Consider the following 25482-nt stretch of genomic DNA (forward strand, 5'->3'; position numbering starts at 1 on the left):
AAGTGGGAAGAACAATCACACCAGTTTAACTAATCAACTATGATGGAAACTGTGAAAGGCAGTCCACAGAGTGAATGGAGGCTTCAGGACGAGGCCCTGACTTGTCCTGGGGTTCCCCCAGGAATGGCGTGTCAGCCAAAGGCTGACTCAGAAGGAACAGGGTAATGTGGAGACTGCCGGGAGCAGGCAAGGGCCAGGGATTCTGACTTCATCCCAAGGCAATGGGAGGCCCTCTGTACTCCCTCTTATGATAACTGCTTCCCTCCTTTCGGGCAGTTCTCCTGACCTCAGTCTAGCTGTGTGGGTGGGCCCCTACCTGGTTGAGTCAACCAGAGCCCATTCCTGGGATTTTAAACTTGGAAGCAGAAGGAGAGTGATCATCACCTCTTTTCAGGGGTGAATCAATGAGAAGCGAGGCTCAGGAGCTTGAATCTCAAGTTCACAGAAGCAGCTGGCTGAGGGTGAAGCTCGCACACAGAGGCAAACAGGTCATCTTGGAAGGATGCCTACCCATGTCCAGCTGCCCCTGGAGCCCTTTCAGGACTGCTGTTTTGAGCCTCTTCCTTCCTTAGCTGGTTTAAATTGGTCAACGTCACGTGCAATTGAGTCCTGGCTAATGTACCATGAAAGGGTTCAAGACTTAGTCAGAGAAGAGCTGGGGTATAGGAGGTTGGGGAAGGGTATCCATTCCTCCCTTCTAGGTGGTAACTGAGAGAATAAACAGGAAAATTTACAGTTAAATGAAAATAAACATGGAAGCTTTAAGGATCTGTTAACAACAAGGAACAGACTCTAATATTCACTGACATAGTTTCAGAAAGGGCAAAATTAACCGCTGGTGATGGGCCGGAACAAAGATGGCCTGGGGTGCGGTGTGGGTGTCTCCTGTCAGGTGCGGAATGACAAGTACACAGGCGTGTGCGCCTACCGAAACCTACTGCACTGCGCATCCGACTGCACCGATGTCCCTGGCTTCTCTCTTTGAAGCAACCTGGATGACAGGCCATCCTGAACCAGTCATGTCCTGCCCTCCCATCCAGGGTAGGCAGGATGGACTGTCTCAATGGCCAACCACCAAAGCCTGGAAGGTTGGAAGGGTGGCAAGGAGGAGACCCACAGTGGGTAGAGTTACAGGGGGCAGAGGTGGGGGCCACTGTTTGCTGGGGAGGGCCAGTGGAGGGAGCCGGGGCAGAGTGGGAGAGAAGCTGGCCCCCCACATGAGTAGGGGTAGTTAGGAAGTGTTTTATCCTCTGCAATGTTTGGGAGAATTTGGAGATTTATGTCCGTCCATTCTTTAGTGTTTGGTAGAATTCACCATCTGGTTCTGGGCTTTTCTTTGTTGGGAAAATTTTGATGGTTGGTTCTACCTATGTGTTTTAGGTTGGTTCAGATTTTTTCATTTTTCTTCCTTTTTTCAGGTAGGGTCTCTGTCTGTCTCACTCCTGGCTGGAGTGCAGTTGTGCCATCATAGGTCACTGCAGCTTTGAACTCCTGGGCTCTAGCTATCCTCCTGCTTCAGCCTTCCAAGTAGCTGGGGTTACAGGCACATGCCATGATGCCCAGATAATTTTTAAAGTTTTTGTAGAGGCAGGGGTCTCTTGCCCAGGCTGGTCTCAAACTCCTGGCCTCAGGCCACCCTACCTAACTAGTTCTCCCCAAGTGCTGGAATCACAGGTGTGAGCCACGGTGCCTGGCCCTGTTCAGATTTTCTATTTTTCCTGGGACAGTTTTGGTCATTTGTATCTTTCTAGGAATTTTTTTTTTTTCTTGCATTGTTGCCCAGGCTGCAGTGCAGTGGTGCAATCTTGGCTCACTGCAACCTCTACCTCCCAGGTTCAAGCAATTCTCCTGCCTCAGCCTCCTGAGTAGCTGGGATTACAGGTGCCTGCCACCCCGCTCGGGTGATTTTTTGTATTTTTAGTAGAGATGGGGTTTCACTAGGTTGGCCAGGCTGGTCTTGAACTACTGACCTGGTGATCTACCCGCCTCGGCCTCCCAAAGTGCTGGGATTATAGGCATTAGCCACCGTGCCTTTTTATTTGGAGACAGTGCAATTGCATCTTGGCTTACTGCAACCTCTGCCTCCTGGGTTCAAGTGATTTTCCTGCCTCAGCCGCCTGAGTAGCTGGGATTACAGGTGTGATCCACCATGCCTGGCTAATTTTTTTTTTTTTTCCGTATTTCTTGAGACGGAGTTTTGCTCTGTCGCCCAGACTGGAGTGCAGAGGCACTACCTCAGCCCACTGTTCAAGTGATCTCCTGCCTCAGTCTCCCAAGTAGCTGGGACTACAGGTGCGTGCCACCACACCCAGCTAATTTTTTGTATTTTTAGTAGAGATGGGGTTTCACCATGTTAGCCAGGATGGTCTTGATCTCCTGACCTCATGATCCGCCTGCTTCAGCCTCCCAAAGTGCTAGGATTACAGGCGTGAGTCACTGTGCCCGGCCAATTTTCTTATTTTTAATAGAGGCGGGATTTAGATATGTTGGCCAGGCTGGTCTCGAACTCCTGACCTTAGGTGATCTGCCTGATCAGCCTCCCAAAGTTTTGAGATTACAGGTGTAAGCCACCACACCCAGCCAAGATCTCTCCTTTTTAAATGTTGGCATTTGCAGCTATAAATTTCCCTCAGAGCAGTTTTTCCTACATTCTTTAAGTTCTGTAAGTTGTGTTTTTGTTTTTATCCATCTCTCAGTATTTTTTAATTTCCCTTGTGATTTCTTTGACCCTTTGGGTTGTTAAAAAGTGTATTTATTTTCTGGATACAAAAAGAAAAAAAAAGGTGCTTAATTTCTATGCATGTGTGAATTTTCATTTTCCTTCTGGTACGGATTTCCGCTTTTATTCCATTGTGATTGGAGAAGGTAGTTTGCAGAATTCCGATCTCGAATTTACTGGGACTTGCTTTGTGCACTAACATGTAGTCCGTCCTGGAGGATGCTCCCTGTGCACTTAGGAACGTGTGTTCTGTTGTTGTGGGGTGGAGTGTTCTGTTAGGTCTGGTGAGCCTTTTGGTTTTTATGTAATACTTGGCACATACACAAGAATATTTGTGACACAGCACAATAAAGTGAAACCCACGAAGCCAACACTGACCCTGAGGTTCAGAACCTCCAGCATCTCTGCTCTTCCCCGAGCTCAGCCCTGTCCCCTCCTCACAGGTGAGCACTGTGTTGTGCTGGCTCCCTGTCCTCCTTGATGACTTTAGCACCTGGGTATGAATCCCATACATATGTAGTTTTGAGCTTTATAAAAATGGCATCACACTATATGAACTGTCTTGCTTTTTCATCCCATGGTGTTTCTGAGATGTGTTCGTGATGGGGCCTCCCTCAATCATTTCTCCAGCCTTCTGAGGATTGGTTTCTGGGTCGTTTTCAGTCTTTTGCTTGTCCCAGTCTCCTGGTTTCTCCACTCCATCCAGGAGCATCCACGTTTGCAACAGGTGGGGAAGGTGGTGCACTGGATGTCCAGCATGCAGTCAGATGACACCCAGGAAAGGAGGGCCCGGTCCAGGCCGTGGTCAGATGGGGCTCTGCCGGGCTGCTGCACCCAGCACCAGGAGCGCACACGCCACTGCTCCTTTTTGTTGTTTCCTCCACATCTGTTCCCTCTTCCAGAGAGGGCAGAAGAGCAGGAAACAGAGGCTTTGTCAGCAAACAAGGAAGCCCACCTGTGTGTTCCCAAATGTCGACGATTCAGGGGCACTGCTCACACCAGACACCTCCCTCTCTCCCCGCTGCAGCCTCTGGGCTCACACAGACAGATGCGCTCCTCCAGCGCCTCGAGGGGCAGGCCTTGGCCATCAGCCTGAGGATGCCCAGCATTGCCCTCCTCCCCTAGGTTCCTATGCTCCCCCGGCAGTTCTTGCCTCTCCTGCTGTTGGCTGGGAAGGCCCTCGAGGATGGGGCCCAGGACAGGAGGAAAGGGTGACCCCGACCCCACCAAGCTGGTAGGCAGGACACACCTCTGCAATCTCTGGGGAGTGACAAGCAGATATAGGTGTCCCAGGGACAAGAGCTGAGCTGGAGTAGCCCCTGGCTGGGCTGGGGCCGCCAAACAACTGGCTCAGTGCCCCAGGGCAAGCCCAGATAAGGTGATATAGTGGCAAATGTCTCCCCTGGGCAAGCCTGGGACACTTCACAGAATAGCTTTTTAGTTGAAGCCAACTTGGAAAATTCCAGGGAAAAGGAAATTTACTATGGGCCAGGAATAGCTAAGCCTTGGCTTGGAACATCCAGAGCTCAACCCGGGGCCCTAAAAGCCACTGGGAGGTCGGCCTGGCCCCCAGAGCCAGCAGCACAGGCTTTGCAGGCACAGAGGCCCAAGCTTCAGGCAGGTTGCTGGCTTGAGACCACAGTCCCTGGGAACACGAAGGAGGGACTCAGCCAGGCCCACCAAGAGGGAGTCCTTTAATAGAGATCGGCACAGACAGGAGACACAACAGCCCGGGCGCCCTGCTCACACAGGCACAGGCTCGGCCCTGAGCCAACAGATGCAGTGGCTCCATCCTCCCCCACCTGGGTGTGGACCCATGGGGTGGAGACAGAGAGGTGGCTTTAAAAAACACAGCTGTACTAATTCTTCACTTTCACGGAGAAGGGGAATTTGGGGGAGAACAGCCCGCTAGAGAATTTTTACACAGAGCTGAATCTGAGAGCCCACCCACCCACCTCGGCCAGGCTGAAGCTCGCTGTCCCCTACCCACTGGAGGTTCCTCCCTGATCTGTCTACACACGGGAAGGAGCAGAGCACACAGGGAGACCGGGCTGTACAACAGGAACATGCTGGCTGGACAGCTGGCTCCCCGCTCCCAGCTGTTAGTGTTTCTACACTATGTACATTGTTGTGCTTTGTAGCTCCCCCACCCTGAAGCCTCTGCCTGAAGCCAGGGTGGGGAGGGGAACCCGACACCACACACGGCTGGGCTGCCAGAGCTCCAGGCCCCCAAGAGGCTGCCATTTAGCCAGGTTCCAAGAGCTGGACTGCCGGGCACAGGCGCCATTGGAGCCAGAGGCCCAGGGGACAGAGCCAGCCCTGCCAGATGCCCAGCTCTGCCCAGTAGAGGAGTTGAAACAGAAGGATCAACACTGGACAAGAAGCAGGCTGGGCGGGGGCAGGCAGAGGTGGAAGGACAAGATGCGAGGCAGTGAGACCAGGGGTGTGAGGTGTGTGTGGACAGGGCTGAGCAGGGCTGGGCAGGGGCACCTCAGCAAAAACCGTTCTGCAGCAGCAGGCTGGGTAGAGGGAGGTGGCGAGGGCTGACGGCAGAAGGCTCTGGCTCCAGGTGTGTTTTTGGGGAGGTTTGGGGAAGACCACCGGGTGTCCCATGGGGCTGGGCATTAAGGGCAGGGCTGTGGTGACATCTGTGAGCGTGTCCCCCCTGGGCCTGGGGTAAACACAGGATCAGTTGTTCTCAAACAGAGACAGCAGGTCGTCATTGTTGTTCGTAGGGAGGTCGGGCGGGCCCAAGTAGGACAGTAGCTCATCAGGGTTGGTCAGTTCTGGGAGCAGCTGAGGACAAAGTGAACTATGTTAGCAGCTTTGGTCTCTGACTGGCCGCACCTGAGTGATCATCCTGTCACCACATCCTGGCCCTGTCCCCAGGTGCAGTGGGGATACCAAGCAGGCCTGCCCCACACACAGGCCAGGTGCAGGGCCCCACCATAGGCCTGCAAGTGCTCAAAGGGGCACACGCCACCCCCAGGGGCCTCCCTGCAAGGCCGCTCTGAGGCTAGTACAGCTCGCAACACGCTGTTTACCACCACCAAAAAACAGGATGTGAGGCAGTGCAGCCACTCCGTGCACTTTGTGCACCAGCCTGCGTGGGGATCGCCACCGTGATTCCCCAAGGTGAGTGCTGGTGGTGGAATTCCAAGCCCCTAGGATTTTCTGCTTGGAGCTGTTCTTCCTAACTTTTTTCATGTTGAACTTCAATGAGTTTCTATTATGGTCCAGGGACAGTCTGTTCTGTCTTTCATGTACTGAGTCTGCACTCCCATTCCACCTGTGAGTCAAGACCCAGAACTACTGAGCAAATGGACAGATGAAATCTGATTCTAAGGACCACGCATCAGCTTCCAGTGCAGTCTCCTCTGAGACTCTGTGTCCACCCGTACGGCATCCAGGTCCCTCATGAACACACATGTGGAACATCACAGCCCACCCACAGCTACTCCAGGTACCTAACTTGAGAACTAAAGTTGCATTTAGTTGACCTTATCTGACCGGCTCTCTGAGGGATCACTGTCTTCCCTTCCACAAAGCACACGGAACCCAGGGACAACAGACACACCACCTCTAGCCCTGGCTCCCACGTACTCCCTGGCATGGGGCCTGGTACTCACATCCAGAACTGGTTCCGGGGCCTCCCCAGCTCCAGACATGCTGGGGGGCCCCATCACACCTGCGGCAGGACTGAAGGCCAGTTCGCCCGTGGGCCCTAAGCTCGCTTGGCCCAAGGGCTGCCGGGACACTGGGGGAGGGTTTGAATGGTGCAGCTGGGGACCTGGAGGGGCCCCAAGGTTGGAGGTGTGCAGTCCTGGTGTCCCAGGATTGTGAGTGGGGTCCAGGTGACCTGCTGGTGCCACCTGCAGACAGAGAGAATTTGTTAAAACGGCTCAGGTGCTCCCCTGGGGAGACAGGCCCCCTTGGCCTCTCGGCATGGCACTGACCTGGCCTGGGAGGCAGGCAGCAGACTTCTCTGGAGTCAGGAGACTGCTGGGAATGTCAGACTGGTAGGAGATGGGGGGTGGCCCCGGGGTGAACTCAGCAAGGGTTGGGGTGCTGGGCGTGGTGGGTGGGAAGGACTCAGGGAAAGTTCCAGGCCCCAGGAAGCTGGAACCTGCGAGGAGAGTTGGGCCCTGGGTGAGGGCTGGGAAGGCTACTGCCGGCAGAGGGGCCAGGAGGGAAGCTGGCTGTGGCACGGGTGGGACTTGCAGTGCTCACCCACAGACAACAGCGGGTTTTGCAGAAGTCGCTATTTGGAAAAGGGCATTTCTTCTCATTGCTGCCAAGGGAATTGGCCTTGGGACATTCCTAGGAGTGAAGGTCTCGGAGGTTATAGGAATGGGAGCAGCCACAAACAAATGCACCAAGAGTGTGAGGTGGGTCCCCGAGGGGGGCCCCAGATGGGGCCAATCTGTGGAGGTGTTCTAGCCAAGAGTCCCTTACTCCACATAGGGGGAAGGAAGGGTAGAGGCCCCACTGTCTGTTTCCTAGGCCCATAGCCGAGACTGTGCCTTCACTGCCACGTCCCTGAGATGGGAGGTGCCCCATGGCATGTTTTCCGTGGAAACATTGATAACCTAGGTATGTGGTCCGCATAGCCACATTCTTGCAGGTGAGGACACTTATCTGGGGAGAGGGGCCATGTGCCTAGGGTCATCTGAGGTTCGAGGCTGGCCTGCTGTACTTACCCTGGCCAGGGTAGTCGCTGGGGGCAGGGACTGAGGGGGGCTGCAGGGGGGCAAAGGGGGCAGCGCCAGGGCCCAGGGCGGCGATCATCTCCATCACGCTGGGCATGAGCACATGGGCGGGGCTCACGGTGCGGCAGCGCTTCAGGGCCGGCCCGTCCGGCTCCTCCTTGATGTGCATGTCAGGCTTCACAGGCACTGGCTTCCAGCTGCACGTGGGGTCGATGGTGATCTCCTCATAGTCAGAGCTGGGCAGGGAGACGTGGGGAATGGTTACCTCCTGCCCTGCTGCCTGCCCAGCACCCACTGCCCTTCCTAGCCCTAGGCTAAGTTTCCAGGCAGGCCCCCACTCAAACGCTCGCTGCCACCCAGCACCTTCCACACCCAGCAGGACGTTGGGCCCAGCGCCAACACTCAGGTAGGACACACACGTTATCCCTGGCCTGGAATCCAGCCTGCTCCATGCCAGAAAGAGGCTTGAAGGCTGCACTCGGCAAGGGACATCCGCCCCCACCACGTCCTGGGGCTGCCCTCCAGTGGTCACAGATGCGGGGGTCATGGAAAAAGGACACTTACTTCTGAATGTAAATCAGGATACCCAGCATGTACTGGTCCACCTCCAGGCCCTCCAGCAAAGCTGTCTTGCTGTGGGGAAAAAAAGGGACACAGCTCAGAGGCCTTGCACAACCTTGTCCTGGGCACGGGCCCTGTCATTTCTCAGCCCTGTCAGCTGTGACCCTGCATGAGGCAATCCTGTGTGAGGCAACTGTACAAGGTGACCGTGTGAGCTGACCCTGTGTGAGGTGACAGTAAGGTAACCCTGTGTGAGCTGACCCTTGTGTAAGGTGATAATACGAAGTGATCCTGTGCATGCAGTGACTCTGGGTGAAGTGACTCTGTACAAGGTGACTACATGAGACGACCCTGCATAAGGCCACCCTATATGAGCTCTCTGTGCTGAGCTGCACAATCTTGGTCCATACGGTGACTTCTCCCACCAGGCTTGTGTCTTTGATGATGCTGTTGGAGGTTTCACCCATGAAAGCCTCTAAAAGCACCAGCCCCTCCCCCATCACACGCTGCATCTGAGACTCACTTGCACACAGGGCACCTCCAGGTCCCCCGCTCACAGTTGAGCTGCAGGTATGACTCCAGGTCAAAGCACTATAGAGAGATGAGGAGAAAGTCAGTTTCTCATTGTGGGCAGGACAGGGAAGACCTGGTCACTCTGCAATCCATTTTCAGGAATGTGTGACTTATTTACATGCATATCTGAGACACTTCATGTACCAGGTTTTCACTGCACCATCATTCCAATGGCTCAAGGTTGGGAAGAGCCCAGAGAGCTCTCACTGGGACTGGAATGCCATGTGGCCAAAGCAATATTTGGGCAGCCGTGCTGACTGGGACCCACTTCCCGAATATGGTGTGTCTTTGTTTTGTTTTTGTTTTGAGACAAAGTCTCACTCTGTTGCCCAGGTTGAAGTGCAGTGGTGTGATCTCAGCTCACTGCACCTCTGCCTCCCAGGGTAAAGCAATTCTCCTACCTCAGCCTTCTGAATAGCTGGGACTACAGGTGTGCACCACCATGCCCAGCTAATTTTTGCATTTTTAGTAGAGGTGGGGTTTCACCATGCTAGCCAGGCTGGCCTGGAACTCCTGACCTCATGATCTACAAACCTCGGCCTCCCAAAGTGCTGGGATTACAGGTGTGAGCCACTGCGCCCAGCCTCAGAACATGGTGTTAAAAGAAGAAAAACTACAGCACAGAGCAGTTTGTGCAGTAGGGACCACTATGTAACCACAGAGACAGTGGGCTGTGTGTCTACTTGTCCATACCCAGAATATTTCTGCAAAGACACATACGCTAACAATGGTCACCTTTGAGGTAGGGCAGGAAGAAGACTGGACCCTGCAACCTTATGCCTTTCAAAACTTGAACCCCATGAATGAAGCAGGCAGTAAAAAATTCAGTAAAATAGTCATCATATTTGGAAGAAAAAATAGTATAGTTTCAGGGGAGCCTGGCCCACCTGCCTCCTTGGCGGGGGAGGCCTGTGCTATCAGCCTGACAGCCAAGACACTCGGAGTTCACGCCTGTCCAGAGGTTGAGACTGATGTATTGGCTCAAGATATTTTAGCAGCAGCAAATTCTGGCAAGGTTCTGCAGTAATCACCTACTTGTATGTGGCGACAGTCATGACCTCGGGCAGGGAGCTGGATCCTGCGGAAGGTGATGGGGCACTTCAGGGACACCTTGATAGCTGTCTGCTCCACCCCGTCCTCTCCGTTGGGCCCAGGGGTGCCAGGGATGGTGCCGCTGCTGAAGTTCCGCTTTACTGACATCAACAAAGTAAAGGACTTGAGTAAATGGTCCCCAAGATGAGGAGGTGTGAATGGGGATGGCAACCAGGCAGAGACCCAGTCACTGACCCACTGACAGCTCTGAGGGGCCACTTGGAGCTAAGCACTGCCCCTACTGCAGAGCCACCTGTCCAAGGAGATGGCCTTGTATGACATGGGGAGGTGCCTGCAAGGAGCAGTGTTCGGCTTGGGCATGGGCCAGACAGAGGGAGCATGGCTGCTCGGCAGCTTTGGGGCTGGGGCCACTCACTCTTGGTGATGCAGTGCTCGGCAGGCAGGAGGCGCTTCTTGAGGAGGCCCTGCAGCACCGAGCGGACCGACGGTCGGTGCACTAGTTGCAGCACGAAGAGGTGGGACTGCAACACAACAGGAGGATGTCACTGGGGGGACTCAAGCCAGGGGCCACCTTGGTCAGGGAAAGGGTCTGCTGGGGTGTGTGTGTCAGGGTCTGCCAGCTGGGGAAGGGATGAGGCTGAGGGCAGCGTGGGCTGGAGGTTGGGGGTTAAAGTTAGCCTGCCACACTCCTCGGTTGGCCCCATCTGGCTGTCTTTCCTGGGGAGCCCCGGTGACCCTGGCCTCAGTGCCCCTGCCCACACTTGTATCCGTCTCTACAGTTGTGCTGAGCATCCTGCCTGCTGTCTAACATCACCCAGTCACCCCCTCTCCATCAGGAGAATCACCTCAAGTCCGCTTGAATGTCCCCCTGCTTGCACATCCACAGTCACAGATGCTGGGTCTATGTTGACATCTGCCACATCCCAGAGAATGTGATGTGTGGCCGCCCTGTCCCCAAGGGCCTCATGGGCAAGCTGATGAGTGCGCTCATAAGCTGTATCTTTCTTCTCTAGCCCAAGGGTGACCCTGATGCTTGCTAGAACCCGGTAATGCCTGATCAGCTGGGGACTCCGAGCTCCATGAGCTTTCTGCACAGCCTGGTTTCTCTTACATAATTAATGTGTGCATCATATCTAGTCAATTTATTCTAACTGGAAAACAGCTAGGGTGTATTACTGGATCCCTTTTCTTAAAGGGCAAGGATGACAGATTAAAATGGAAATACAAGGCAGTAACAAGAAGCAATGCATTTTTCTGAAAAAAATAAAGCCTCCACGGCCTGCTCTCCACCCACAAAGGGGGCGCGCACAGGCGGTTGCAGGATCTGATGGTGCTGCAGCCCGTCCCGCCCAGGTCCTGGCTCCGCTCCCACTGTGTGGCCAGCCCAGGCCCCGCTCATACCCTGCCCCACCCCACAGCTCCACCCTCAAGGCGCCGCAGGGGCACGCACGCAGCAGCAGGCGGTGACGGTGATCTGGATGGTGTTGCGGCCTGGCTGGCACACGTGCTTCAGGTAGAGCGGCTTGTGTGAGGTCTTGTTGTCACCGCGCTCGATGGTGAGTGGTGTGGCGTTGACGCTGACCTGCACCGAGGCTGGCCAGTTGGTGTTCATCTGCCGATCCTCGTGGTGGTAGCACTTGAACTGCAGCTCCAGGTCAGGCCTGCTCAGGAAGATAGGTGGACACCCAGAAAAAGGGCCCTGAAAGTGTGGCAGGAGGAACAGGGCCACGCAGGGGTCAGATGGGGGCCAGGCGGAGCTCACCTCAGCATCAGGGTCTTGTAGACTGAGTCTCGCAGCTGGAAGACATGGTTGCTCACAGCCAGGTTGTGCTGCAGGCGGAAGGGCTCCAGGACCACCCCATCGCGCACAGGGAAGGTCAGCCGCAGCTCGTCACAAGGCCCGCTTCCTGGAAGCAGAGGCCACTAGCTGTGAGCTGGGCTGCCCCAGTGGGCGTGTCTTGTGCCACTCAAGGAGGACAGTGGCTCCCTAGCCCCATTCACTGTAGGGATCTTGGTGAAGGGAGTTCCTCCTGTCAGGCACTGCTTGGCAAGCCTGAGTGGTACCCTGGGGCTGGGGCATGGGCCTCAGGCAGTATCTCTCCTGAGGTCTGGACACTGCCTCCTGCCTCGGCAGCCTGTCCAGTGTCCTCTAAACCATAATAGGGGAACATGTCCCCAACCCAGACAAAAGGCGTTTCCAGTGCTTTCAGGGAGACTGGGAGGCCAAGATGTGTGAGGGCCACCTGCAGTTGCCCTACAGCTTCATTCAGAGTTCTGCGATCCCAGCTTTTGCTGCTGTGGTCTCCCTGGAATGGCCTTCGGGGGTTCATAAATCCCCTGAAATTATATACAAAATTTTGTGCACAGGGGTATTTTTTTAGTGAGAAGACCCACAGCCTCCAACAGTTTGCAAAGAAAGCCACAAACGGGAATAAAAAAAGGTGAAGGCTTGGCACTAAGCGACTTATCTTTAAGAAGATGGAATCCTTGGCTTTTTTTTTAAGACAGGGTGTTGGTTTGTCACCCAGGTTGAAGTGCAGTGGCAAGATCATACTCACTATAACCTTAAACTCTTGTGCTCAGCCTCCCAAGGTGCTGGGATATACAAGTGTGAGCCACCACACCCAGCCCTTTTCTTAGGGATATGGCAGCCACCCCCTGTCCCCCAAGCTCCTACAGGACTCTCTGGAGTCCTGTGATTCCCTCATGCCCACCCTGGCCTTGTCACCCCTGTTGTCCCAAGAGTGCACAGACTCACCAGAGGGCGATGAATGCAAGGAGTTGAGGCTGGGCTTGAGATCAGGCAAGAAGGGAGACTTGACCTCTTGGCTTGGTGACATGTAAGGGACGCTGCTGCTTGGGGTCATGGGTGGTGTGGGGTTCCCTGGCAGTGGGGAACTGGGATAGCCCGGGATGGAACGGGCAGGCTGTAGGGTTGAGCACAAACAGTCAAGGCAGAATGCTGGGGGGGACGGGGTAAAGTCTGTTCACGGAGCACCCACTGGGAACCATGAAAACAGAGGTGGGCAGGAGGCAGCCCCAGGGGTGCCTGCCCAATCACCCTCTCTCCATTTGCCCACCCTGTGAGCCTCCCGGCCCATCCGCCCGGCCAGGCCCCCTACCCCACTCAGGCTGGGCTGGCTGTAGCCGACGCTGCCCCCGTTGAAGCTGGTGCCCTGCCCGTTGAACTGCTCTGTGGGCTGCGGGAGAGAAAACTGCATGCACCTGGGGCTCCAGCCTGACCCCAGCTGGGTCCCCTGGACCTGATTCTAGAAGCCCGCCATACACGGTCTTCTTTACACTTTCTTGTATTTTCCAAATAATCTACAAGTAACACTACTTAAAGCAATCATGGCCACAGAGGAAAGTGATCACACAGGTCAGAGGGGCTGAAAAGACAAAGGCACACTAAGCCCTCCCCACCTCCTCCCGCCAGCTGCACCGCCCGGCGCACCCAGGCTTCCAGGGAGGTGCGCTCTGCCCATGCATCCAGAAAGCGTGCATGGCCCGCATCAAGGGCCTGTCTTCTCACTGGATTTCTCTGCGGCGAGCAGAAGAAATGAGGACACTTTTCCATAAAGGACATTCAAATGTCTTGGGTACCTGCCTGCTGCTCCCTGCACTGGATACCCTGAGACATACAAATCTTGTAGAGGGTACTTTCGGAACTAGATCCCAAACCCCTGGAGCGCTCCTGCACTGGTCAGGATCCCCCAGCCCCCACCCCCATCTCCTACAGAGCTGTGGTACATTAGCACACACGGACCCACACACCCTGCTGCCCGCTTTAGCCACCCTGTCACTCTCGAGGACAGGACTGCCCCGAGGTCCCCTGTGTCCCACAGCACTCAGCAAGGAGCCCGGCACAGGGCCTGGAGGAGCCTGCCCTACCTTGTAATGCAGTCCCGTGGGGCCGGGCACAGACAGGGACTGGCTCATGCCCTGCTGCAGGGGCAGCCTGTGCCCAGGGTAGGAGGGGGAGGGGGCAGGGGGCTGCCCGGGGCTGGGCGCAAACTGGGCGGTGCTGGGTGCGTACTGGCCTCCTTGCAGATACTGCTGCCCTGGATACACCTGAACAAGAGGCAAAATGCCCGAGGGGAGAAAACAGGCATCAGGGGAGCTGGTTCCAGAAGGAAAGCAGAGTCTCATGTGTGGCAGGGTCGGGGAATGAAGATCTCTTGGCCCCCTTGAAGATTCTGCTGTGACGACAGTGTCTGGCATAGGCAGTTCTCACACGGAGAAGCCTTTTTTTTTTTTTTTTTTTTTTTTTAGAAACAGTCTCATTTCGTCAGCCAGGCTGAAGAGCAGTGACACGATCTTGGCTCACTGCAGCCTCTACCTCCCAGGTTCGAGTGATCCTCCTGCCTCAGCCTCCCAAGTAGCTGGGATTACAGGTAAGCGCCACCACACCCAGCTAATTTTTTGATTTATTAGTAGAGATGGGGTTTCACCACGTTGGACAGGCTGGTCTCAAACTCCTGGCCTCAAGTAATCGGCCTGCCTCGGCCTCCCAAAGTGCTGGGATTACAGGTGTGAGCACCTGGCCTTTGCTCTTGTTTTTGAAACAGGGTCTCACTCCTGTTGCCCAGCCTGGAGTGCATGGAAGCAATCACATCTCACTGCACCCTCGACTTTCTGGGCTCAGGTGATCCACGTGCCACCACACCAGGCTAATTTTTGTAGAGACAGGGTTTCGCCATGTTGCCCAGACTGGTCTCAAACTCCTGAGCTCAAGGGCTCCGCCCTCCTCAGCCTCCCAAAGTATAGGGACTACAGGCATGAGCCACCACACCCGGCAGAAGCCTGTTCTTTACCACAGCTCTAAAGGGTGCCTGGGTGAGGGATTTGGTACCCAAGGCCCCAAATTAGGTGATCTGGACACTCACCTCAGAGTAGGTTCTCTTGACCCCCTGTCGGGGCAGTGGCTGGGCCTGGGGAGGCCCAGGATACCCATGTTGAGGCAGGCGCTGCCCTGCATACAAGGGTGCCATTCCTGCTGCCCGGGTGGGGTTCATAGCCATGGGGGAGAGGCCGGAGGGACCCATCACCCCTCCCATGCCAGTAGGGTTCATGCCAGTGGGGACACTAGGCCCCCGGGGACCTCCATGCTGCAGAAACTGGCTGTTAAAAGACTGTCCGGCCCCCATCTAGGAAGAGAATAAAGAAGAATGGTCCAGGTTCCACCCACAAAGGGCTCCACAAGATAGACACACCACCCACCCACCCACCCACCAGGGTGGGCACCATACCCTTTCACAGGATAGCGCAGAAGCCTCGCCTCCCCTCAGACCCTCACTTCTTCCCACACATCTCTCTTTTACTGGCCTCGTGAGCCCTGGCGTATTCCACGCTTGTCCCTGGAGCCCACTGCCTGGAAGACTACCTCCTCCCAGGCCCTCAGGCTGGCTGCCACGTGGGAGAAGCTGCTGAGGGGCTCACCGCTCCATACTGGCTCAGCTCCTGGCTCTGCTTCTCCTGGAGAGCAGCCACGGTGGCTGTGGCCGTGGCGGTGGCGGTGGCGGCAGCAGCAGCCACCGCGGCGGCAGCCGCCGCTTGCGTGAAGTCGGTGGAGGGTCTTGCAGCGTGTGAGGGGAGGCCCAGGCCCCCCGGTCCGCCTGCATACCTGCAGGAGACACAGGATTGCCACGCTCTCTGCATGGGCTCATGAGGGCCGGGACCATGCTCACCCTAGAGGCATGCAGCACCCAGGGGGAGCCCGTTCTTTCTAGACCCTCCATGACAGCTGTCGGAGCTGGCGGAAAGCAGAGAGGCAACGTCCAGCTGATGAGCGCCACAGTCCTGAGGTGCCAGCCAGGGTGATGGCTCCTAGCACACCTGCCAGGTGAGGGGACCTGCTTACCCGGTGGTGAAGCCGGGGGCCCCAGGGTAGCCCCCGCGGCTGTACACGCCTTGCTGCACGTAGCCCTTGTTGGCGCCACCTTCAGCAAACGCCTGCTGTCCCAGGCACTGTGGGGAGGTCAAGGCGGAGCTGCCCCCTGCCACACCAGGCATCATGGAGCCGCCAGAGGGACTCCCTGCAGGGCCCATGGGGTTCCCCAAAACCTATGAGGAAGCAGGAATCACCAAAGGGAACCAGCCAAACAACATGCTTCATGCAGCAGCTCCAAAGTGCTAGAAACCAAGAGGCCTGGTGAGCGGGTTGGGGGATTGGTGGAAGGGACGGGGTATCACACAGAAGCAGGGAAAGCAGCTGTCCACAGGTACGTCGGGCATTCTGTGAAGGCTACGTGAAGACCGGAGAAGAAAATCCCACAGCAGGTGTGGAAAGAGAACCGGTGTCCAAAGATTTAGGGGACTCAGGAGGCCCCATCCTCATGTCATGCCTCAGCCTCTCCGTCCTCACTGCTCAGCCTGTCTCTCAGAGCTTTAAGGAGGCACTAAGCACTGCCAAGTGCTGGGAGGCTCTGTCTACTTGGGGATGGGGCCCCAGTGGGTGCTTACCTGGCTCTGCGTCGCGTTGCCAACTCCCCACACAGTAGTGACCACAGACAGTGATCCAGCCGGCTGAGTGGCGCTTTGTTGCCAAGGCACAGACTCGTACGCGAATGAACCATCACTGCAGGGAGAGAGGCTGCTGAGGCCTGGGTCCGGAAGCCATCGGTGTCCAAGAGTCCAGGACCTTCCGGAAATGCCACCCCCAACCCTAGGACCTGGGGGTGGGTAGAGGGGCCCATACTCACCCGTGTGGCGCGGGGGGCAGGGCAGGTTTCATGGGGTTCATGGAGTTCATTGGCAATGGAGCAGCCTACAGGCCGAGTCTGACAGTGTTTATCTGGAACTCAGCTGCTCTGGCTGCCCAACAGGAGGGAAGGGATGTTAGCTGAGATGCAGCCAGGAGACCCTTTCAGCAGGGTGGAAGGACTCCAGTACCACCAGGCCCCACCCCTTTCTCAATAAAGAACACCTGGCTCCGATGGCAGGCAAGGCAGTGGAGGAGCCTGGCACTGGCCCATCCCACCCACTCTGGTGATGCTCTGCCCCCACAAACCCAGCCTGGCAGCCAGCATGAACCCTTTCTGATCCAGGCCCTGCCACCAAGAGTCCCTGGATCAACCTTAGAGACGGCCTTCCTGATTCCAAATACTTTCCCCACTCTCCTACTCACACCGAGGGCTGGATATCCATATAAAGTCAGGGACAATCTTAGCCACCCTGTAGAAACTGGGATTTAGAGAGGAGCTAGTAGCCAGGAACCCCCCAGAAGGCCCTGGGGTGAAGGACAGAAGGCCAGTGGGGGTGGGCAGACTCCCTGCTCAAGGTCTTACCTACCCTGAGTAGCCCAGGTAGGGGCACAGGCAGTTCTGGGGGCCAGGGGCTGGGAAAGTCAAGGAGGAGAGTGCAGTGGTCAACCAATAACCCTCCATCCTGGCCTTGGGAGGAAAGTGCAGGATACCTCCTGAAAGGGGGTGTTGGGCCGGTAACCCGGGACCTGGCTGGCAGCCCCTCCCACCAAGAGGGCCCTCCTCAGGGCAGCAGAAGGGCTCCTGACAAGGGGACCTCAGAACTGACCCAGATTCCACCAAGTGGGGGCCGCCTGAAACTGATATAGTCATAGGGGCCAGGCAGGAAGACCCACTGGCCCATCCATGACACCCCCAGGGAGTGCTCAACAGGAGAAGACATGGACACACACAATAGAAGAAGGGTGGGTACTCACAGACCTGGCAGGGACTGTGACTTGGCCAGTGTTTCTAAGCAGGGGGCTTGGGGGATGCTGAAGTGACTCTGCAAGATGGGGCTGAGTGGACCCTGGGGATCTGGTGCTCAGGAAAGGGCAGCAGAGGGGGTGTGTCAGGGAGGAATGCAGCACGTGGACACTCGCAGGACCATAGTGCTGGCAGCATGGGACTTCTACGTGCTATGCTAAGTTTACTCTCCCCATTAAGTAAACAAGCCATGGAAGTGACCACAGCTTCAGGTTGCCTCCGAGTGCCACGCCTTCCCACACTGCCACAAGCAAGCCCCTTACCAAAGCGGGCCCAGACATCCCCTGGGGCCCTGTCCCTGGACTGTCCCCAAAGGGCCTTCACTGGCACTACCTTGGGTCCTGACACTCCCAAAACCACCTGCCACGTCCACTTCTGCCTGCCTGGGCTGTCCACAGAGGCACACTGGCTGTGGCACAGTCCAAGGAGTGGGTGTGTGAGAGGCCATTTCAGCTGTTTCTCAGGAGTCCCTGGGGAAGGCAGGGGCATGCTCACCTTGGATATCACTGCCTTTTAGGGGCTGCAAGGCTGACACACACACACACACACCCGAGGTGTGCTGACTGTTGGTGCCATCTTGCCATCACAGCACTCACAAGGCCTCTCCCTGCCCCAGGAGAGGGTGGCCCCATGTTCATCTAGGCTGCCATTTCTTGTGCTAACCGAGGGCCTCACCAATGGAGGTAGCAACAGCCTCACCCCTCAAAATACAGACCTGGAGTTTCTGAGGGTGACCTGTATGCCCAGGGCCCCAGAGCAGGTGAGAAGTAGAGCTGAGTTCTGCTTGGGCAGCCTGAGCATGTGGCTTTTAACTGGATCTTCCCACCAGCAAGCACTGAGACTGGGGAGGTACCAATTAGGGAAGAGGGAGAGGGCAGTGGTCTGAACTTCCTCACACCCTCAGGGGAGGCAAGACTTGATTCCCATGGGCTCCTCCCCTTGCCCCGCCCCCCACCAAGTCCAGCTCAGGAAGCGGGGGTTAGAAAAAACAGGGGCTGATGGCTCCAGAAGGCTCCAGGCACCTGGACTCTGGGCCAGGACAGGCCTGGGAGCTGAGATGGCCCAGCTAGGCAAGGCAGGGCTGGCAATCCCAGTCCCACAGCCTGACTCAGGAACAGTGACGTTGGGGGACAGAGCAACCTACCAACAACCAGAATCTCCTCCCCAGATCTGCTGGGTGGGGCCTTGAGCAGCCACATACACATTTTAGGACTTAGCATATAGATATGGTAATCAAAACTGTGTGGTACCAACAGGGGAACAGAACCATGGACCAATAAGCGAGACCAGAGAATTCGAAACCGATCTGCATAAATAGGCCACAATGACGTCTGACAAAGGTGCAAGAGCATTTCAAAGGAGGAAGGTGAGCCTTTCCAACCAGTGGTGCTGGGACAGTGGAGCAACTGGGCACCAAAACAAACGAACAAACAAACACCTAAACTTCGCACCTTATACAGAAAGTAATTCAAAATGGTTTACAGATTTAACTATAAAACATAAATCTATAAAATATGCAGGAAAATACATAGAAGAAAATCTTTGCAATCTAGGCGACAGAGTTCTTAGACCTGATACCAAAAGCATGATCCAAAAAAGAAAAAAACTGATAAACTGGACTTTATCAAAATTAAATTTTTCCTCTGTGAAAGGCCCTGCCAAGAAGATGAAAAGATAAGTTACCAGCCAGGAGAAATATTTGCAAGCTTCATATCCAACAAAGAACTAGTATCTAGAACATATAAAGAATTTTCAGGCAGGCACAGTGGCTCACACTTATAATCCTAGCACTTTGGGAGGCCGATGCACGAGGACTGCTTGATCCCAGGAGTTCAAGAACAGCCTGGGCAACATAGTGAGATGTCGTCTCCTGAAGAAATTCAAAAATTAGCCGGGTGTGGTGGCATGTACCTGTGGTCCCAGCTTCTCAGGAGGCTGCACTGGGGGGATCACTTGACTCCAGAAGGTAGAGGCTGGAGTGAGACATGATCCTGCCACTATACTCCAGCCTGGATGACAGAGTGAACCATTATTTAAAATAAAAATAAAATACAGAATTCTCAAAACTAAAAAAAAACTTACAATAAAAAACTCCAATTAGCAAATAAGCAAAAAACATAAAGAGACACTTTGCCAAAGAGAATATACAGATGGCAAATAAGCATATGAAAAGATGCTCGGCATCACTAGTCAGTGGGGAAATGCAAATTAAAACCACAGTGAGATATCACTATACAACCATCAGAATGGCTAAAATAAAAAATAGTGACATCACTAAATGCTGGCAAGGAGAAACTGGATCTCTCACACATTACTAGTGGGAATATAAAATGTACAGCCACTCTGGAAAACAGTCTGGCTGTATCATATGGAACTAAGCACACAGCTACCCTACTATGACCCAGCAACTGCACCTGTAGGCATTTATCTGAGAAATAAAAACTTATGTTCACATCAAAACCTGTACACAAATGTTTATAACTGCTTTATTTGTAATAGCCATGGAATGGAAACAGCCCAGATGTCCTTCAATGGATAAATAGTTAAACCAACTGTGGTACATCCACAGCCCGGATGCAATATAAAGGAATGAACTACTGATACACGCAACAACCTGGATGAATCTCCAGAGAATTATGCTGAGTGGAAGAAGCCAATCCCAAGAGGCTACAGGGTGTATGATTCCTTTATTTAGCATTCTTGACACAAAATTAAAGAAACGGAGAACAGATTAGTGATTGCCAGGGGTTAAATGTGGGGGTAAGGGAGAAAAGTTCTAATCTTTTCTCTATAATTTTGGCAGGAGAAAAGTGGGTGTGAATAAAAAAAGGCAACAGGACGAGCAACAGGCTCACGCCTGTAATCTCAGCACTTTGGGAGGCCGAGGTGGGCGGATCATTTGAGGTCAGAAGTTCGAGATCAGCCTGGCCAACATGGTGAAACTCTGTCTCTACTAAAAGCATAAAAATTAGCAGGGCGTGGTAATCCCAGCAATCTGAGAGACTGAGGCAGGAGAATCATTTGAAGTCAGGAGGCAGAGGTTGCAGTGAGCTGAGATCTCACCACTGCACTATAGTCTGGGCAACGGAGCAAGACTCTGGCTAAAAAAAATAAATAAAAATAAAAGGCAACAGGCTGTAACCTCTTTACTGTATCAATGTAGTGTCCTGGTACAATGTTGCACTAGAGTTTTCCAAGATGTTTCCATTGACGGAAACTGAGTAAGGGATAGAATGAATCTGTGTCATTTCTTATAATGCACATGAATCTACAATTTCTTTGTTTTTTTTTTTTGAAATGGAATCTTGCTCTGTCACCCAGGCTGGAATGCAGTGGTGCGATCTCAGCTCACTGCAACCTCCGCCTCTCAGGTTCAAGCAATTCTCCTGCCTCAGCCTCCTGAGTAGCTGGGACTACAGGTGTGCACCACGATGCCCAGCTAATTTTTGTATTTTTAGTGGACATGGGCTTTCACCATGTTGGCCAGGCTGGTCTTGAACTCTTGACCTCAAGTGATCTGCCCACCTCAGCCTCCCAAAGTGCTGGGAACAGAGGTGTGCACCACCGTGTCCAGCCAATAATTTCAAAATAAAAAGTTTAATTACAATGCAACTGCTACCACCAGCCTTTTGTCTCCGCAGAAATGCTGTGACCATCCTTCCCCACTGGAGAAGGTTGGGTTGGCCTGGCCACTTTGCTGTCCCAAGAAGCACAGGGAGGGAATCTGGCAGGCAAGCAGATGTGCCCTCTTCCCTGCCCCTGGTCAAAGGCCTCAGAGGGCAGGCAGTACTTGATGCAGAACTCCCTCATTTTAGGTCACCTAGGGCAGCAGTTCCCCAATGGCAGCATGTCAAAGCCAGCTTGCAGCTGGTGATGACAGGCTGCCCAGCTCCACCTAAAATCAGTAGGATGGGCTGGGGCCTAAGTCCGGAATTTCTAACAAGTTTGCAGCTACTGCTGCTACTGGTCCAGGGACTAGTTTGAGAGCCTCAGTTCTAGGAAATGCAGAGAGCTGGAGAGAAGGGGCACAGGCCAGGTACAGGGAGGGGAGGAGCCCACAGCAGGCTCCTATGTCACATGGTCTTGGGGAATTCCACCCTTGATGCTTCTCTGCTGTGGACAGAGACCACAAAGATTTCCAGTTCCCTCTGAGCTTACTCTTCACTGCACAGGGGGATTTCCTGCCGACCCAAACTCATGCCTCTGCTCTCTTCTCTGAGGACAGTCTCTCTGGGAAGACTCCCAGTCTCCAGGTCTGGTATCCTTGACACTCTGCTCCTGACCATAGGGAAGCATTCTGTGTTCTGTGTATGCAGATCCTCCTCCTATCCCCTGGCTCTGAGTCTGGGCTGGGAACAAGCCTGGAACCTGGAACCTGGATCCCAAATCATGCAAGGCCCATGCCCACAGAGGGGCTTATCACCTGGGGCTTTCCTTGTACACTAACTCCAGCTTGAAGCTAGGACCCCTTGACAGATGGACAAGGTCAGTCTAGAAGGCCACAAGGCTTTCTGGGGGTCAGATCACATCTTCCTCTAGACATAGAGCTACAGAACTCACTACCCAAACCTTTCTTCCCCAAGTGTCCCAGAGCAGCTGTACCCCTAAGTCTCTTGGTTAACCTCCTGAGCCTTGTTCCATACCACCTCTCTGCCTGCCTAGTAAGCTAGGAGCTAGGCCACAGGCAAGCCAACCCTTCTCAATAGGTCGCAAATCAGGACTCACTGTCTCCAAGGTTGCAGGGTCAGGATCCGGATCCAACCTAAGTGACAGTGGAGTCAAAGAGTCTCGAAGAAATGATGGCTCTGAAATGGGGCAGGAGCAGGGTCCTTGGTAGCAAAAGGTAGGGTGCTCACAGGTACAGGTACCCGGAAGTCCTGCCCCTCTCTCTGTAAGGCCACAATACTAAACTGCCTCAGTGTGGGGCTAAGTCAAGATGCAGAGTTCATCAAAAAGTCCAGGAATAAGCAATGGCCCAGGCATGAGACATTTCAGTGAACAGCTGAAGGAACAACCTTTACCTGGCATCAGTTTACAATGTGTGCGATGGGTATCTGGTGGCATCCTAGGCCTGAGGACACATGACCACCTTCATGTCATCAGCCCTTGGGAGCTCAATCCCAATCATCAGGATGCTCCGCAAACATCTTAGGCCTGTCCTTCAGAAATCTACACTGGCAACTGTTACCTGCTTGTTCTCCTCATTTACATTTGCAGCTTGTAACTACCCCCTAGGCGTGACAAGGGCTAGAGGTCAGTACCCCTGGAAGTTAAGATTCCTTCACTTCTCCTGTTTCCACACTAAGCATCAAGGGATGCCCTCTGGTACTAGCTTGCCAGAACTTGGTGGTGAGTCTGTGTCCATCCTATCCCTAATCACCACGGTCTCAGACCAAGTCACATGTTCTGTGTGTGTCCCTGTGAAATCTGTGATGACACAAATTAAATACACCACCATGGATGTTCTGTAATACTGGAAAGAGGGTACCCTAGGGAGAAGGGGAAGCAGAGCACTGCAGGGTAGAGGGTTCAGGGAATGGGGGAAGAGACAGGGTAGGTGGAGGGGTAAACAAGGCACCGGGTGTGTGTATGGGGGGGTGGGTCGCGGTGAAGGACACCTGCCGGGAACAGGGCACTAGGAAAGACAAGGTACCTCAGGGGAGCAGGGCATCCTCACGCCTGAGCTTCAGTATGTCCAGTTTGGAAAGGGGTGTCCCCATCAAAACTGCCAGCTGGGGGCTGGCAGGTCAGTGTCGTTCAGCCCAGGAGCGGAACCGCTCCTCCGCGGGCTGGTGACTGCCTCGGCGGGCCCCCACATCGCCCTGCTGGTGGGCACGTAAGTGGGAGCGGAGGGGCGTATCATGAAGGTGAGACTGCCTGGCCCGAGCCAGGAACGATCAGGTTTGAGCGAAGGCCCGGCCAGCCTTCACCGCTCAGGAGAACCTCAAGCGCCGCTTACACCCCTCGGCCAGCCTCCAACAAAGACTCAGGGGAGGGCTGGACGACCCTGACGCCCACGGGGCCGAGCCTGACCAAGACCACGACGCACGCGTGGCAGGTGCCGGCAGGTGGGCGGCAGAGCCTCCAGCCCCAGCCCGGCTGGGTACCCTACGGTGGCGCCGCAGCGGGACCGGGGCACCCCGGGGGACCGGCTACACCTGCCCGCCCGCACCTGCCCGCCCGCACCTGCCGCACCTGCCCGCCCCCGCCGGCCCGCACCTGGCCGCGGGCGGCGTTGCCAGGGGCCACCCCCAGGGCCCCGCTCACCTCCGCCCGGCCTGGCCCGGCCCCTCGCCGTGGCGGCCCCTGGCCCGCGCCGCTCCATGCGCTCAGCCCGCCCTCCGCGCCGCCCGCCGCCCCGGGGCCGCCGCCACCCGCGCCATCGCGCCGCCGCCCGCTCCGAGGGCACAATGGAGCCGCCGCCGCGCCGCTCATGCATATGCATGACGCCGCGCAGCCGGCCCCGCCTCCCAGGCCAGAGCAGCGGAGCCCCGAGCCAGCGCTCGGGGCGGGGGCGGCCGCGAGCCTGAGCGGCCCAAAGCGGCGGGGTGGGGCCAGGGCCGCAGGTGGCTGGGCGGGCAGGAGTCGCAGCCTGACCACGACCTGCGCCCCCAGCCCCCTCCACACCTTTCCGAACGCGGCGTCGGCGGAGACACCGCGCGCTTCCTGCTCTCAGTCCGCCGGGAGCGGGGCGGGGCCGGGTGGCGGAGGCGGGGCCAGGACCACGGGGCGGGGCCGCGTGGGCCAATGTGCCTGGGCGGGGTCGTGAGGGGGAGGCGGAGCCAGGGAACCGGGGCGGGGCCAGGGCTGGGGCGGGCCCCGGCGGAGGAGGAAAGGAAGAGTGAGTCCTGGCCCTTCCCCCACCCGCCCCGCCCGCGCTGCCTCTGCTTCTGGGAGTCCATTGCTGTGGCCCGGCGGGCGGGGACACGACAGGGAGGCGGAGAGACCTGGAGTGCCACTTGTGGGAGAGGAGAGGATCTTAAGGGACTTGGGAAGCCTCTCGTTAAAGCAGAAAATCAAACTTAACCGAACAAGTTCGCTTTCCTCACTGCTCAGTTCTCTCTCCAGCGGTTCTCTTCTTGGAAAAAGTCACTATTGAGCTAGTCTAGCCTGATGAAATAGCCTCTCTGATCAGTTGCGACCTTTGAAATGCTATTGTCAGCCTTTAAGTTATTCTTGACTTTTCCTACGGTAAGTTTAGGAAGACCACATTCTCATAGCAAAGACTTGGAAAAACAAACAAACAAACAAAAAAAACAACAAAAAAAAGGAAAACCACATTCTCTCTACTACCCATAATTAGTTTTTTTTTTTTTTTTTTTTTTGAGACAGAGTCTCGCTCAGTCGCCAGGTGCCAGGCTAGAGTGCAGTGGCACAATCTCGGCTCACTGCAACCTCCGCCTCCCGGGTTCAAGTAATTCTCCTGCCTCAGCCTCCTGAGTAGCTGGGACTACAGGCGCACGCCACCACGCCTGGCTAATTTTTGTATTTTTTTTTTTTTTTAGTAGTGACGGGGTTTCACCATGTTGACCAGGATGGTCTCGATCTCTTGACCTCATGATCCGCTTGCCTCGGCCTCCCAAAGTGCTGGGATGACAGGCGTGAGCCACAGTGCCCAGCCAAATTTCCTTCTTTCTTACGCCCAAATAATAATATTCCATTGTACGTATATTCCACATTTAGCTTACCCATGCATCCATTGATGGATACTCAACAATTAATTTTTGACATTGACATTTTTTTCCCAAGGCCGCCTCTGAACTCTGTGCTCTATTTCTTTTTGGAATCATTCGTCCATCGAACAAATATGGTAGGCCTGCTGCACAGCAGTCACTGGTCTGGGATCTGTGAACACTGGTCTGCCCCAGGGACCACGACAGTAAGGCCCTTCCATCCTTAAATCAAGCATGTTCGAGGGGACAAACAGAAGGAAATGAGTTAACAGGTAACAATGTGTCTCTCAGGAAGAGTGTTAGGAAGAAAACTAAAGCAGGACCAGAGAATGGGGAGGGAGTGATGAGGTATGGGGATGAATTCTCTGGGGAGCTGGCCCTGAAGAAAAGACCTGAATAAAGGGGAGACAGGCACCAGGAGACCCTGACCATTCCTCTGTCTCGGAAGAGGCTGCGTTTCCAGGGGT

The 25482-nt window shown here is 55.1% G+C and overlaps 1 protein-coding gene across 3 annotated transcripts; it reads right to left on the minus strand.

The window, feature by feature from the left end:
- Positions 1-4392: 4392 nt before the first annotated feature.
- On the minus strand, positions 4393-24014 carry ZMIZ2 (zinc finger MIZ-type containing 2). Of its 3 annotated transcripts, none has more exons than XM_021669333.2 (19): positions 23970-24014; positions 16317-16428; positions 16078-16192; positions 15476-15678; positions 15055-15238; positions 14502-14762; positions 13507-13686; positions 12738-12815; positions 12374-12542; positions 11378-11522; positions 11066-11276; positions 10031-10136; positions 9598-9755; positions 8513-8580; positions 7993-8061; positions 7420-7664; positions 6676-6845; positions 6349-6591; positions 4393-5515 (listed from the first exon to the last, which is right to left on the minus strand). In XM_021669333.2, the coding sequence occupies exons 2-19, from the start codon at positions 16364-16366 to the stop codon at positions 5408-5410; spliced, it is 2763 nt and encodes a 920-aa protein (XP_021525008.2). In that variant the 5' UTR covers positions 16367-16428; positions 23970-24014; the 3' UTR covers positions 4393-5407. The 3 variants fall into 3 exon arrangements, with proteins under 3 accessions (XP_021525008.2, XP_064222782.1, XP_012313793.2); XM_064366712.1 differs by lacking the exon at positions 23970-24014 and adding an exon at positions 23610-23652; XM_012458370.3 differs by lacking the exons at positions 12738-12815; positions 23970-24014 and having other exon boundaries at positions 16317-20701.
- Positions 24015-25482: the final 1468 nt, after the last annotated feature.

This window comes from Aotus nancymaae, unplaced genomic scaffold, assembly GCF_030222135.1.
Source record: "Aotus nancymaae isolate 86718 unplaced genomic scaffold, 86718_ANA_hifiasm-v0.15.2.pri h1tg000065l, whole genome shotgun sequence".
NCBI classification, from domain to species: domain Eukaryota; kingdom Metazoa; phylum Chordata; class Mammalia; order Primates; family Aotidae; genus Aotus; species Aotus nancymaae.

What these genes read in the sequence shown, in the direction of transcription:
- ZMIZ2 (XM_021669333.2), bottom strand. Translation starts at nt 16,366, where the DNA reads ATGAACTCCATGAACCCCATGAAACCTGCCCTGCCCCCCGCGCCACAC. An exon ending in GCCAGCCCAGCCTGAGTGGG is followed by an intron (nt 12,543 to 12,737) that starts GTAGGGGGCCTG and finishes TCAACCCTACAG; the next exon opens with CCTGCCCGTTCCATCCCGGG. An exon ending in CTTGCATTCATCGCCCTCTG is followed by an intron (nt 11,523 to 12,373) that starts GTGAGTCTGTGC and finishes CTCTGCTTCCAG; the next exon opens with GAAGCGGGCCTTGTGACGAG.